General features: G+C 46.6%; 1 protein-coding gene across 3 annotated transcripts; it reads left to right on the top strand.

The window, feature by feature from the left end:
* The first annotated feature begins 2,695 nt into the window (after window positions 1-2,695).
* PRR15 (proline rich 15) lies at window positions 2,696-9,622 on the top strand. 3 transcript variants are annotated; one of them, XM_045008148.1, is made up of 2 exons: window positions 2,696-3,062; window positions 5,383-9,622. In XM_045008148.1, exon 2 carries the CDS (start codon window positions 5,505-5,507, stop codon window positions 5,856-5,858), a length of 354 nt encoding a protein of 117 aa, XP_044864083.1. In that variant the 5' UTR covers window positions 2,696-3,062; window positions 5,383-5,504; the 3' UTR covers window positions 5,859-9,622. The 3 variants fall into 3 exon arrangements, with proteins under 3 accessions (XP_044864083.1, XP_044864082.1, XP_044864084.1); XM_045008147.1 differs by having other exon boundaries at window positions 2,703-2,834; XM_045008149.1 differs by lacking the exon at window positions 2,696-3,062 and adding an exon at window positions 5,093-5,199.
* The last annotated feature ends 4,693 nt before the right edge of the window (window positions 9,623-14,315 follow it).

The following is a 14,315-nucleotide window of genomic DNA, read 5'->3' as shown; positions in this document are numbered from 1 at the left end:
CATTGGCAACAGAGCAATGGAGTGAACAGTGGCACAACAAACAACGGTGGCCAGAGAGAACAGTGAGCAGCTGAAGGAATGAGCAAGGTGCCTTCTTGCCCCGACCTGGGAGGTGAACTCATGTGAAAGCACCTCTGAATTCAGTCTCCACTGACCACGGACAACAGTGGTGAGTGTTAAGAATACTGGAGAGACAACACAGTTCATGCGAACAAACATGGCTGTGGCATCATACTTTCTATTTAAGCAAGAGATACCACACACTACAAACTGGAGGCCAATGTTAAATGCATTGTCACTTGTTCATCCTTGAAGTTGAACACTGGTTCTGAACAAGACCAGCAAATGCTCACTATCTTTCTGCAAGAAATTCAGCTGACTGGCTAGAAGCATGTGGTGCAGTGGTGAAAGACTCAACAGTTAAAAAAGTGAAGAACTCCCTCACCACATTCAAAATATTTGCATACATGGCTGATGAATGCTCCAATGCAAATGGGCATCAAGTATTAAGTCATTGTGTACATTATCTTGATGTCAGTGGTAGGCCAGTAGATGCATTTCTAGATGTTCACGTTACAGAAGACACATCGGCTGCATCTGTGACAACCCACATCTTAGAAGAGTTAAATGCTTGTCAATTGGACCCCAAACAGATGGCTACTTGTGCATTTGATGGAGCTGCAAACTTCTCTGGAAGACATGGTGGAGTACAAGCTTTGCTCAGAGAGAAGTGTAACACTAGTCTCTCCTATACTCACTGCAGAGGCCAACTACTCCAACTAGCGCTAGTATGAGCTGCAGACTCTTCAAAAGACATTTAAAAAGCTATAAATTTAATGTCTTCATTATATTCTTTTTTCAGCAAGAGTCCAAAAAGACTGAATATCTTGGAAAATATAGAAGATGCACTGGGATTGAAGTTCAAATTAGTCCAACCTGGGAAAACCTTCTGGCTTTCTCATAAGCGGTCCTTGGCTGTTGTCTTAAAATTACTCCAGTGACTATTTCTGGCTTTGGAAAGTATCTACCAAGATGGGATGGATCTAAGCAGTGAGGCTGGTGAATTATTTTTGCTACTATGTTCAGAGAAGACTATTGCCATTCTCTCTCTTGTAAGTCTACTGTTGAAACCACTTGGGTCATTAAACAATGCTATCCAGGCATCTGCTACAACAGTAGTAGATCTTTGTCCAGCAATAAAAGCTACACTTGGATCAATCAGAGAGCTATCCATTGAAAAAGTACTGGAAGAAGCAAAGACTTCAGTCCAGAAGTTGACTAACAAAGGCATTTATATTGAATCCTTAAATAAAGAGGACAAGTGTTTGTTAAGACAACTAAAAAAATACACAGACTTGATTCTTAAAAATCTACAACAGCAACTTCTAGATTCTACTCAACCTCTACGTAGCTTTTACAGATCCCTGTCCTATAAAACACCAACAGTTGAGTGGAGTGAGACACTACCAGCAATGGGACTGCCATGTGCTCAGGACAGAATAGAGAATTTGAACACAGAGTGGAATATCATACGATGAATGAATGAAGATTTGACTTCAACTTCTTTTTTATCATCACTAGTGACTCAACATGATCTTTATGCTATGTTTCCTGGGATGAAAGAAGTAGGAATTAATCTCTTGCTACTCCCAGTCACAACAGCTACAGCTGAGCATTCTTTTTCATCATTTAATAGAATTTTGTGTTCTGAAAGAAGTTGCCTTCTGCCTGATCATGTGAATGAACTAATGAGCCTATCAATTGAAGGAATGGAAGTACCAGACACACGAGAAGCCTCCAAAGATGAATGTACTGCATTCAAGAAGTTCATTAACAGAGTTGTGCAAAATTATAACAAGAAACCAAGAAGGATGTAGACATAGTGCTTCATAGAAGGCTTGAGTAGCCAACTTTAATTTGTGTGATGATTTTAAAACATGAGTTAAATCTAATAAAATGGTCATGAAACATTTTTTTCAGTTTTTACTATGGTGCCATACAGCCCACTTTCACCCTGGTCTTACCCCTCAGCGTCCCTGACCCCCCCTCCCCGCTTTCAATTCATGGGGAAAACACTGTTTAATGCCTATATAATGGCTAACACACAGCGGGGCTTGAATGGAGCCACTGTACTATACGTTGTAATCATCAAGAGCATTTTCATTAAACGTTGGGTGGCGGGGGGGGAGGGTTCTTACTTTGAAAACAAAGACAGAGAAAAGTCTTCCCTGTAACTGGCGTGATGCGTCCTGTAGCTGTGAAGCCAGGGCCTCGGCTGCGCTGCCTAGCGGCTCCAGTCCTGCCTCGCTCGGGCTGATGGGTCACCTTTGGCCGGCCACATTCCCTCCCCCCGTCACAGCCGTGGCGGGAGCTCTGCGGGGCAGGGGCGGTCTCTCCCCACGTGTCTGCACCGTGCTTAGACCTGGGGCCCTGCTCTCAGCGCAAACAAACCCCGAGGCCCGGCGCCCAGGGCTGCGCTGCGCTGCGCTGCGCTGAGCTGTGCCGGCGGCAGGCGCAGGCTGCTCTCCGGGGGCGGCCTCTCCCTCCCGGGCGCCGAGAGCGGCTCTGCTGCGGTTCCACCCCGCCGGGCCGGGCTCCGCAGCAGCCAATGAGCTTCCCCGCCGTGGGGGGGGGGCGCCAATGGGCTCACCTCCACCTGCCTGCCGCTCACACGCTAGGTACGCGGCCGGGCGGGCTAGAGAAAGCGAGGCGGGCGGGCCAAACCAAGTGTCCCTTGAAACGCGTCCGCCACGCAGCCTGTCTCGGCCGCCCCGGAGGGATGGTGAGGTGCGGGGTGGCTCCTCCGGCGGACGTTGCCCGACTGGCCTGTTAAGGTGCGGCTGGGAGGCTCACCTGCAAAGCGGGCGGGCGGGCGCCTGAAGGTCGGCCCCGGGCTCTTGCCGCCGGCGGCGCCGGCAACAGCTGCCTGTTGCATTGGCAGCGGGAGTTCCCCGGGGACTGGAGCCGGCTACCTGCGCTCTCCGCCCCGCAGGGACACTCGCCGCGGCTCCCCCTGCAGGCGCGGGCCCTAGGGCGGAGGGAGCCTCGCAGATTCCCGCCCGGTGAGTGCGAGCCTGGCCCGGCCCGGCTTTGCCCCCGCGCGCAGGTGCCTCCCTCCGCTTCCCGCCAGGCTCCTTCCCTGCTCTGCCCGGCCACGCTCGCTCGCTCCCCGCCGCTGGCCCCGAGCCAAGCGCTGCCGGTGGGGTGCTCGCCAGGCGGGGTCCAGCCCCCCCCCGCCAAACTTTCCCGGGCGCCGCCGGTCCAGCTGGGGCCGCTGACTTGCCTCCTCAGGTGACTCGTCTTATGCAGCCAATTGCCGCTGATGACCAAACTCGGCAGCACCTGGCTGTAGGGTGACCAGATGTCCTGATTTTATAGGGACAGTCCCGATTTTTGGGTCTTTTTCTTATATAAGCTCCTGATACCCTTCCTCCCACCCCCACCCCCTGTCCTGATTTTTCACACTTGTTATTTGGTCAGCTTACCTGGCTGGTGCCCAGGCTGGGGACACGGGCTGGCTGGCTGCCCTGCACCCTTCCCAAGGAATAGGACACGCTGCGCCTGCAACCCCCTGCGTCTCCTGTGGGTGGGGGCAGCTTCTCAAGGGGCGCTGCAGGCGGGGGCTCAAGGGATGCAGCCACTTGGCAGCGGATCCTCTGCTGTGCCTTCCCTTAGCCCAGGGGTTCTCAAACTGGGGGTTGGGATCCCTCAGGGGATCATGAGGTTATTACATGGGGGGTCACACGCTGATCATTACATGGGGGGTCACACGCTGTCGGCCTCCACCCCAAACCCTGCTTTGCCTCCAGCATTTATAATGGTGTTAAACATATTAAAAGTGTTTTTAAGGTAGAAGGGGGGCGCACTCAGAGACTTGGTATGTGAAAGGGGTCACCAGTACAAAAGTCTGAGAACCCCTGCACTAGCCTCACTGGTGTCTGGCTGAGCTGCTCTAACCCCAGGCTAGCAAACAAGGAACCTGTCCCTTCTTAACCTTTCTGTTCTTGCCACTGCTAGAGGCGAGGCAAGCCTCCTGGTGCGGTCCTGATGGGTTTGGCCGTGTGCGAACTTTCTGGTTTACTAGCTGGGGCTAAACGGGCTCTGTATGTAATGACTCTTCTCTCTCGCTCTCTCAGTGGCTTTGGCTTTGCGATATAAAGCAGGAGGGCAGGATCTTGTGGGACGGAGACCCTGGGTGTGCAGTTCATCCTATGTGCAGCCAGAGGTGAATAACCTTTAGCGGGGGATCAATGGCCCAGATAGCGGAGGGGGGGGATAAAACCTGAGTAAGAAATCCATCAAACTCGGAACTGAATTTTGATCTGGCCTGTGTCTGCACCTGCCGCTCTGGTTTGGTGGAAGTACAGTAGTGTTGTGAGAGGAGCTATGACTTGTGAAATAGTGGCACTATCACAAGACCTTTGGCTTCGCTCTCCCAGAGCAAAGAAGCACTCATGACTTCTGCTAAGCATCAGATACTCCGGTTGAAAAGTTGAAGCAAAGTCCCCTCTCCCCAGTTACTAGTGATCTGCACACGTGCAAAACTTGGGGTAGGGTTAACTCTCCAAAGCAGGGGCTTTTATTGACTCCAAATGAATGAGATGAATCGGCTCGTCGCTACTTTGTGTTTAGGTTAGTCAAAGGTCTAAATCTGTATCAACCCTATCTTTTACATCGGGGAAATGGTGGTGGTTTGCGACACTAAGAATCTGAGAACTTCTAGGGCTTATGACAGAATAGCAGAGACTTGTCCGTCCTCAGTCTGGAGTTGTTTGCAGCAATGTTGTAGCCCTGCAGATCCCAGGGTATGAAAGAGACTAGGCAGGGGGACGAGTTGGTCCATAACAAGGGATTACCTCGCCTACCTAGTCTGTCCCGACTGTCATACGAAGATCCCTGCAAAATAGGAACCGATCTGGAGGCCTGGTGCGCTCCTAATTCCTAATGACCTAAGTGACGGTTGCTTGATCCATCAAGAACTGCAGGAAGGGGCGCGCTGGAAATAAGCGCTTTCATTGTGTTAGCTTTATTCGCAGTGCTGTGATCGTGAGTATACCCCAACCCCCTTCACGGAGGCAGCTCACCCCAGTCTGATTCCTGCAGTTAGTGTCCCCGCTCAGGTGACAGTGGCACCTGGGGCTGAAAGGGCTCTGAAGCCCAGCCCAGTTCCTGTGGCAGCGGCTGGCAGCTAGTCAGCAGGTAGGTTCGGGCTCAGAGCCAGCCCCCGGGTAGAGAACACCCTGTCTGTGTGACTCGGAGCAGGGCAGGCTGCCTGCCAGCCTGGCCTCGGGCCCTCTCCGTCTCCTCCTGCCCAGCCTGGTCAGTTGTTCCGCTCTCCTGCCCCGGCAGCTCAGTCACTCGCTATCCTTTCCTCCCGCACAGGAGCCGCGCCGCCAGCGCCCCGGGGACTTCCCTGCCTCGCACGTGGTCGCAGCCCAGGTGAGCCGAGCCGAGCCGGAGCGGGGAGCTGCTGCCTCCTTACGGTGTCCGGGCGCCGGGAGAAGATGGCTGACAGCACCGCGGCCACGGGCTCCTGGTGGAAAGCGCTGACCAGCAGCAAGAAAAAAACCAAAGAGGGGCCGGTGGCCGGAGCGCCCCCGGCTGAGCCCGCCCTGCCGCCGGCGCCCCCCGGCCCGGACTCTCGGGAGAACCAGCAGCCCAACTTCAGCAGCAGCGAGCCCAAGTTCGGCGAGAAGCCCGGCGGCGGCGGCGGCGGCGGCAGCAGCCGCAGGAACCTGAAGATCTCCCGCTCCGGCCGCTTCAAGGAGAAGCGCAAGGTGCGAGCCCCTCTGCTGGCCGAGAGCCCCAAGCTGTTCGAGGGCAGCGCGCCCAGCCACGCCAGCGAGGAGAGGCAATAGCTGGGGCTGTTTGCAGCCGTACAGCCTCCGTCTGAGCGAGACTGGCCCCTGCAGCCAGTCCCCCAGCTCTCGCTCCTCCACCACCCAAGGAGCCGTGACTCCGCGTGGGCTAGAGGAGGAGACACCTGCTGCTTCGGAAACGCCTCGGGTGCCTCTCGTCGCTAGGAGGAGGCCTTCTCTCCCCAGGGGGCGCGGTGAGCCCGCCGTAACCAGGGCAGGGATGAACCTCTTCTCTTGTTCGGATTCCGAATTTTGGAAACAAAAATAATCCCAGCGCCCTGTGTCTCTGTTCCTGGCTGCTGCACTTTGGACTGGAATATCACCCTCGCTGGCTGGAGCTGACCAGCGCTGCCCTGCTGCTTATTTTAGGGGGTAGGGCGGGTACCTTTCTTGATCAAAAATAGCTCAAGCAAACGGGGATGAGTTTTAATAATGAAATAAAGCGGAAATGTAAATGCAGATTTTCTTGGTCGGAATTAGAATGTGCAAAGACGCTAGGAGCGTGACTAAGACAATGCACTGCCATAAATTACGCGTGCTGTGTAAATTAACAACGCTTATAAACCAAAGTCTAGGAAGAGGATAGGAACATGTTCTATTACATTCACAATACAGTAGACTATAATATGTTGTAGTGTCAGCACCAGGGCAACCTATGTCCCTCCAGACGGCTAACCCCCTCCCCTTTGCAGTCGCTTTTCCAAATGGGTGGCTATCCTTTCTCAGCTTTCTGACCAAGGGTATTGTTAATTGCTCTAATACACTAACATATTCTCTCTTTTAAAGGGAATGAGATTGAAGTATTCTTACCTAAATTCAAGGCCAAGAACTTCCAGGGGTACCTGTAGATCTCTAACAATCATGGTCCTGTTTGCCTCTAGTAGATACCTCAAGCAAAAGAGTAAACGAATCCCTCTTACATTCAGTGAGTTATAAGAGGGTTATTGTAAGTGAGAGGCACTTGGGTTCCCCTGCTCCTATCTAAGTGTTAGGATTTGCCTCTTGCATATTGGAATAGAATTTCTCTCTCCATCCTTCCCCCCTCCCACCAAACTTCTAGGTAATTACAAGGAATTGCTCAAGAAGTGAATCTGTAATTTTCTTGTAGAGAAGAGCTGTTCAGATTTGTCATTCAGCTCACTAAGGAAGGTACACAATGCATTTAGTAATATGGTTCTCTGGTAACTGATGGCTTCAATCTAATGAAACTCAACCAAAGAAATTGGGTGATAAAATGTAAATGTCTTTTAGGGAGACAATAACTCTGGTGATGTTGAACAGAGTTGTGTTTAGTATGTTTGCAGCCAACACTGAAAGCAAGAACGGTCATTAACATGTAAATGGCTATTGGTGGTGATGATGGTGGTCTCAGCCTTTATCCCTATGAAAACAGGCTCAAGGTTCCCAAGGTTTCTGCTGGTTGCAATCAAGCATGAAGTGGAACTACTGATTCTCCTAATAACTGAAATCTCAAACATCCCTTGAGTTTTCAGAAAGGCCCTATCACAAAGCAAACCATTAGCCAAAACACATCTGCTGAGATGTAATGAGGAAAACTAGAGTGGAAAAATGTCTGTCTATTTATAGTATCTAAGGTAAATAAAACTGATTTTGAAAACCTAAAACCAAACTAAACTATGCATAGTCAAAATCGCTTTCCATAAGCAGGACTAAAGACAAATCAATGCGGCAGAGACTGAAACTTCTTTCCCAACATATTAGAAACTTCTAAAAATTAATGTGTGGTTGTGATATTGAATAGGCTTTACTCAGCCCTCCTGAAATTCCATGTACTATGATTTCTGAGTAACCTTAGTCTAGATTAAGCAAGTAATTTACTGTTACTGAAGTGGGACAACAGTATACTTCTCTTCAGAAGAGTAAATAGTGAATGTTGTAAGTAGGTGGTCCATTAACCTTCAGATGGGGTTCTGTCTGGAGCATGTAAGGCTATGTCCTACTGAAAAGAGGCCAGGAAAGCCAGACTTCCCAGTTCTATTGTGACAAATTTCACTTACTCTGTCCACCTCTGGGGATATTTAGAAATCTCTTGCCTGAGTAACTCTTCTATTATCAAAGAACTTGGTCAGATCAATGACTTTGTAACAGTGTGTGCTCATATTACTTTATGCTGTTAAATAGTCACTGTCCATGCACTGTAATAATGCAACATTTGTGGGGGAAAAGGCTTAAATGGGATTTTCCCTCCCCGTCCTCTACTGTTTCTAGATATAGCAGTCCCTCCTTCTCTCCCCCATCCCTGCCACAGCCCACCCTTTACACATATAGATTCTACTTAAAAAACAACCTCCCCTCCACTGACTTACAAAGTGAGATCTCAGCAGTGGGTGTCCTTTTACTACACGATCATAGAAATCTCTGGGTTACTCAGTGAATTTTGACAAGTGGCCCACTGCTGTTTAGAAGTAGAGGGTGCAGTGCCAGTGCTAGCCCATTGAGGGCCCTAAGCAGGAATATTTCCCCTCCAACCCCCAATACATAATAAAAAGTGAATGGGGGGGGCCTTGAGCTGCTTTGGGGACCCCAAGCAATTGCTTAGTCTGCTTATGCCTAGCGCTGGCTCAGTTCATGTTACCTGAGCTTATCATACAGGCTCCCTGTCCTTGTTAAGGTGCAGCTGGATATTGAGAGAATGTAACACTATGTCCTTCTGAAAAGAGGCCAGGAAAGCCAGTCTTCCCAGTTCCACTGTCACTCCTCTATTACAGGAGTGGGTGGGTGAGATTCTGTGGCCTGCAAAGTGCAGAAGATCAGAGTAGAAGACTATGATGGTCCCTTCTGGCCTTTAAGTCTATGAGAATAGCATCAGAGTACAGCTAATTCCTGCACTACATGGGAGAAGTCAGGGAAAGGAAGGGAAGCCGTCATTATTCCTTTGTATTTAAGGCCTGGCAAATCCTTTCAGGACAGCAAGAAATTCAACAGGATTTAGTGCTGATTGGTGGGGCTTCCATTTCTGACCCTACAGCTGGCTGACTATGTAATTTTTGACAAATCACTTAGGGCCTCTGTGCCTCATCTATCTTGTATAAAATGAGAATAATCCCTACTGTTTGTACAACATTTTGAGATCAACAATTGAAACTCTAGACAGCCACAAAATATTATGTTTGGATTCTTTATTGTTGTTGTTGTTAGAATTCGGCTAGGATGTTCAAAATGTTGCTGTTAGGGTTTAATGCCAGTACTGGTCAACATCTGACCAATTATCAAACATCATGTCATCATATTTCTAAAGTCCCATGTTATAAATGAGTAAGAGCTCAGAACGGGCAGACTGTGAAGTCATTTTACCCCAAAACAGCCTGGATAGCAAGAATCTTCCTGTCTTTAGCCCTGGAGCTGGAGGGATGGGGGGGAAAATTTCGGACTCCAGCTCAGTCAAGCCCTTTGCTTCTCCACTGAGACTATCAAAAGGAAAAGTGCTGTCAGTGTTGATGGTGGCTTTTAACAAACTGGATTTATCCGATAGAAAATGAGCTGTGACCATCATTTCATTGCACAGAGGCCATCAACTTCCAGGTAGTAATACATTGTGCCACATTTCCAGAGGTTCTGTATCCTATTACCAACCCCTATAACCACTGAACCCACTGGTTTAATTAGCATAAGTGCATCCAGATTTTACACAATGCTAGCAAATATGTCATCATATTAATTATGCAATAATTGTATGGAATTCTTGTCACTCCTAAGGAGGCTTTCTTTCCAGTTTAGAGTGGGTGAGGGGGCAGTGCTGGAGAGCGCTAGGCCAAAGACAATGTTTTTCTATGTAATAAATGCCTATGGGGGGAAATTGTATTCAAGATACTTATATATTCCCCTTCTTCCTGCCCCACCTTTTTATAAAATGTATGTTTAAGAAAAGAAATCCAGGAAGTAGGACAACTTTAAAAAAAAGTAATTGCAAAGAGAAGGAAGATGCGGTTCAATTTAACTCTGCATGGTAGCTTTGTAATTACTCCTAATCTAAGTATCATTAAGAATTTGAACTGATTAAAGAAATGAACTTTTTAGGGTCAAAAATCATCATTCAAAAAATGAGAAGAAGCTTTATTAAGAACCTTGCAAAATGTTACCTTAAAGCCTAATCAGTCCTGCACCTGTTGAACTAACGACAGCAGGGGAAGACAGGGTTTAACTGGCTGGTGACTCATTCCTTCCTACTGTATCCTGGTCAGGTTGCTGCTCACTCCTGTTGCAAAGATTGGGTAGGGCAATAGGAGGCTCCCTTCTCCACCTGTGGAGAGTGACTTCATGTGAAAAAGTCATATTTGGCTCTTCTGAAGCCCCAAGGTCTGCAAAAATTTAAAGGAATCAACACTGAATGCTGCTGAGATGTTTGTACCTGAGGAGCTAATGTAAGGTGAACCACAAAGGGATAGCTGGGATTACTTGTGCCTTTTATAGCTTCTAAATTATATTTGTATAGTTCAAATTCGACTTGTTTTTCATTAGAAATATCAGGTCTTGTTTTTTTGTGGAGAGTTAGTGGGATAATATCACAAGGAAGAGGTTGAAATCTGAGCAGCTATATGCCCAACCCTGAATTGAACAGAAGGATCAACATGCCCTAACTATCCTTTGAGAGCAGCAGCTCAGCTTTCAGCCTCTTGTGATGTCATTCCCGCTAGTCCTCCGGAGTGTCTGGCAGCAAAGCTGGGAAGCCAACTCCCAGTGTTTTTCTTCTTTTGTTCTTTCTTTCTTAACCATGGAATAATCTTTGGTGCAGAATTTCTACATTAGGAGGAACAACCTCCCTATCATATCCTCCTTTATTCCCTTGAGCTTCATGTTCACCTAAGGATCCTTCCCCCCTCCTACCACTAACCTATGGTAAGTCAGGGTGGAGTTTTGCAAACATCTTAAAAATAGGAACAGATCTTTGGATGTAGATTTCAAATGAATCATAATGATCAGTAGCTCCTTCCAAAGAATTGGAATTAACACACACATTTAAATACTTTATCTAGACCAGGAGCAGGCAACCTATGGCACAGGTGCCGAAGGCAGCACGTGAGCTGATTTTCAGCGGCACTCACACTGCCTAGGTCCTGGCCACCGGTCCAGGGGGCTCTGCATTTTAATTTAATTTTAAATGAAGCTTCTTAACCATTTTAAAAACCTTATTTACTTTACATACAACAATAGTTTAGTTATATATTATAGACTTATAGAAAGAGACCTTCTAAAAACGTTAAAATGTATTACTGGCACACAAAACCTTAAATTAGAGTGAATAAATGAAGACTCGGCACACGACTTCTGAAAGGTTGCCGACCCCTGATCTAGACAAAACAATATGTGTGCACTGGAATACAAACTTATAACAGCCTTAGGCCCTGATCCTATCTGAGTACCTTTGCTCAGATGAGCAATCCCCCCTGAAGTTAATAGGAATCCTCACATGAGTAAAGATAAATGTAAGACTTTGCATAGTTTGGGATGGCAGTTCATAATATTTGACACTTGATATGTACAGTTTATCGATACCAGAAGTATTTTGCTCTTGAGCGCCTGGCTTTCTTTGCCATGTCTCCTTCTTCTTTTGTATCTGCAAGAACACCTTTTTTCCAGTTTTGATCCTTTCCCCTGTTCCTAGGAACAGCTCACTATTGCTTAAGTAAACAACTGCAGCCTCTAGCTCACTCTTGCACTTATGCTCTGAGCAGTCAATGCTGAGTTAAAAACTCAGTCCTTTATACCAATAACAGTTAAAGAAATACAAACCTACACATTTTGTGCAAATCAGGAAATAGGCATACTGTCCATTCTACTGTTGCAGATACACGGCCTTTTCTTTACACCACTGTTTTTCCATTCCACGTCTAGAGCTCAATTTTCCAGGTCCACATTTTGTTCCCAATCTTGTAAATGTTTACACAGGTGAACCATACCATTGATTTCAATGGGGCTGGTCAAGAGCATAAAGTTATTTACATGCATAAGTGTTTGCAGGATCTGGTACACAATGGCCAAGAAAAAAAGAGAGCTCAATTTTACTCTTCCCTATAGAAACTGTAGAAAATTTTGCCAGTGGTTTACATAAATGGAAGCTGAATTGAGCCTTAAATTAGGTGCTGTAAATACATCTACCTGAGATCTATAAATATTCTCCCAGGTTTGCAGCCCCCTGTAATTGCATATCTCCAAAGGTGTTCTCCATGACTGGACCTTCTAAAAAAGCTCAGTGTTGGCCCCAACTGCTCTAACATAAGTGGGAGCAGAGTTAGAACAATGTTGCATGCTTTTGAAAAAAACACCCAATATCCTCCTTAAATGCTACCAGCAGACTCTATATTCAGTTCTGAAATTGGTTAGTAAGGTAGAATTTTCTTTAAATGCAATAGTTACAGGTACAGGATAAATTTTCAAGGGCAAAACCCAGAGCAGTTAATTTCAAATCATTTAAAAAAAGATCCGAGACAAGTTTCTGGTGACTGAATATTGTGGGTTCAACCACTGACTAAAGGAAGGGGACAGACTAACATGGGTTTTGGTTTGTTTCTTTGGTATGATGTCAAGATTGAGCATGATGCATGAGATGATGCTGTCTTCATCAAGAGGCATAAAACCACAAGTAATCCTTCTCTTGTGCATTAAAGATACCTTAGCACTTCCTGCAAGACTAGGGGCTGGTCTACACTGGGGGCGGGGGGAGGTCGATCTAAGATACGCAACTTCAGCTACGCTAAAGCTGAAGTCGAAGTATCTTAGCTAAAGCTAAAGCGTAGCTGAAGTCGAAGTATCTTAGATTGACTTACCTGGCCCTCCTCACAGTGGCAAGTTGACCGTCGTGGCTCCCCCATCAACTTTGCTTACTCCTCCTGCCGAGGGGGAGTATGGGCATCGATTCGGGGATAGATTTATTGCATCTAAACGAGACAGGGATCGATTTATCGTGTCTAGACGAGACATGATAAATCGATCCCTGATAGATCGATTACAGGTAGTGTAGACGTGGCCTAGGATGATATCTCCAGTGTCCTGCTTGAATCCAGTTTGAATAACTATATCCAATATATTTAAATTCATCTTGTTCATGCTTTAGCTATAGCAGGTTTTAATACCATCCCATTGTCTGAAATGGGAAACTACTACATCAAGAAAGCAATGTACAGCATTATAGTTTCAAACACTACTGCCCGCCTCTCCACAACTTCTTACGTTGATTTGAATGCTGAAACCTAGAAACACTATCTTTGCAATTACAGACAATCACTTTTCCCTTACGCATTATGTAGAAGTCAATATTATTTTGCTGTGATTATGGTTTACTGTACAGGCAATTTTGACAGGTGATTTAATGCACTATTCATCCATTTGAATAAGCTTTCCAGTTGCTTTTTGTTGTACTAAGGGAGAAATTGACCGTGTCCGTCAACTGTAAAATTTTAGGCTTCAATAAACTTTAAGGATGCTTATACAACCCACCTCACAACCACACACCCAACTTTAATAATACTTAGCAACTTGCATAGTGCTTTACTTCTCCATAGCACAGAGGTCTGAACATTAATCCTTATAACACTCCCAAAAGTAGATAAGTATTATCTGTATCAGGGCCACCCAGAGAATTCAGGGGGCCTGGGGCAAAGAAATTTTGGGGGCCCCTTCTATAAAAAAATTGCAATACCATATTCTCCTGCGGGGCCCATGGCAAATTGCCCCACTTGCTCCCCCCCATGGGCACCCCTGGGAAAAATAAACCTTCCGCATTTCGGCACAAACCCAGTTTTGAGAAAACTTCTTTACAAGGTATCACTGGTTCTCAGCATCAGCTAAAAGGCACTAAAGCTCATTAAAAGGGTTGGACAAATATTTTCCATCAAAACTTTTTCTGGATCGAAAACTAGGGGTTTTTAAAAAGCAGAAAAAAAATCACGGACAATGTCTGCTTTCCTTCAAAATTTGTTGTGGTTTTTTTTAATTGAAAAGCTGAAATTAGTCTGCCAAAACCTGAATATGGTTTGAGGTTTCAGAAGTGTGTGGCCAAATATTTGCTGCTTGCTGTGTTTGACTGTTTAAAGAAACAATAAAAAAATTCTGCTTAAAAAAAAATCCAAAACTCTTGAACCATCTCAGCTTGTGACCAAACACCTGAGCCCATCCAGGCAGAGATTTTTCCAGGTTTCTGATACTCTGCTGGCTTCCTTGACTCATATCTGTCTCCATAACTTTGGCTTCATTTAGGTTAGAACATAAGAACAGCCATACTGGGTCAAACCAAAGGCCATCCTGCCCAGTAACCTGTCTACTGACAATGGCCAATGCCAAGTGCCCCAGAGGGAGTGAACCTAACAGGTAATGATCAAGTGATCTCGCTCCTGCCATCCATCTCCACTCTCTGAGAAACAGAGGCTAGGGACACCATTCCTTACCCATCCTGGCTAATAGCCATTAATGGACTTAATCTCCATGCATTTAGCTGTTTCC

This window comes from Mauremys mutica, chromosome 2 (genome assembly GCF_020497125.1).
Source record: "Mauremys mutica isolate MM-2020 ecotype Southern chromosome 2, ASM2049712v1, whole genome shotgun sequence".
Lineage (NCBI taxonomy): Eukaryota > Metazoa > Chordata > Testudines > Geoemydidae > Mauremys > Mauremys mutica.
Note: the sequence above shows the minus strand (reverse complement) of the source record. Positions and strands in the feature narration are given on the sequence as shown.

Bases quoted from the DNA above. Each gene is read 5' to 3' on its own strand.
- PRR15 (XM_045008148.1), top strand. From the start codon at position 5,505: ATGGCTGACAGCACCGCGGCCACGGGCTCCTGGTGGAAAGCGCTGACC.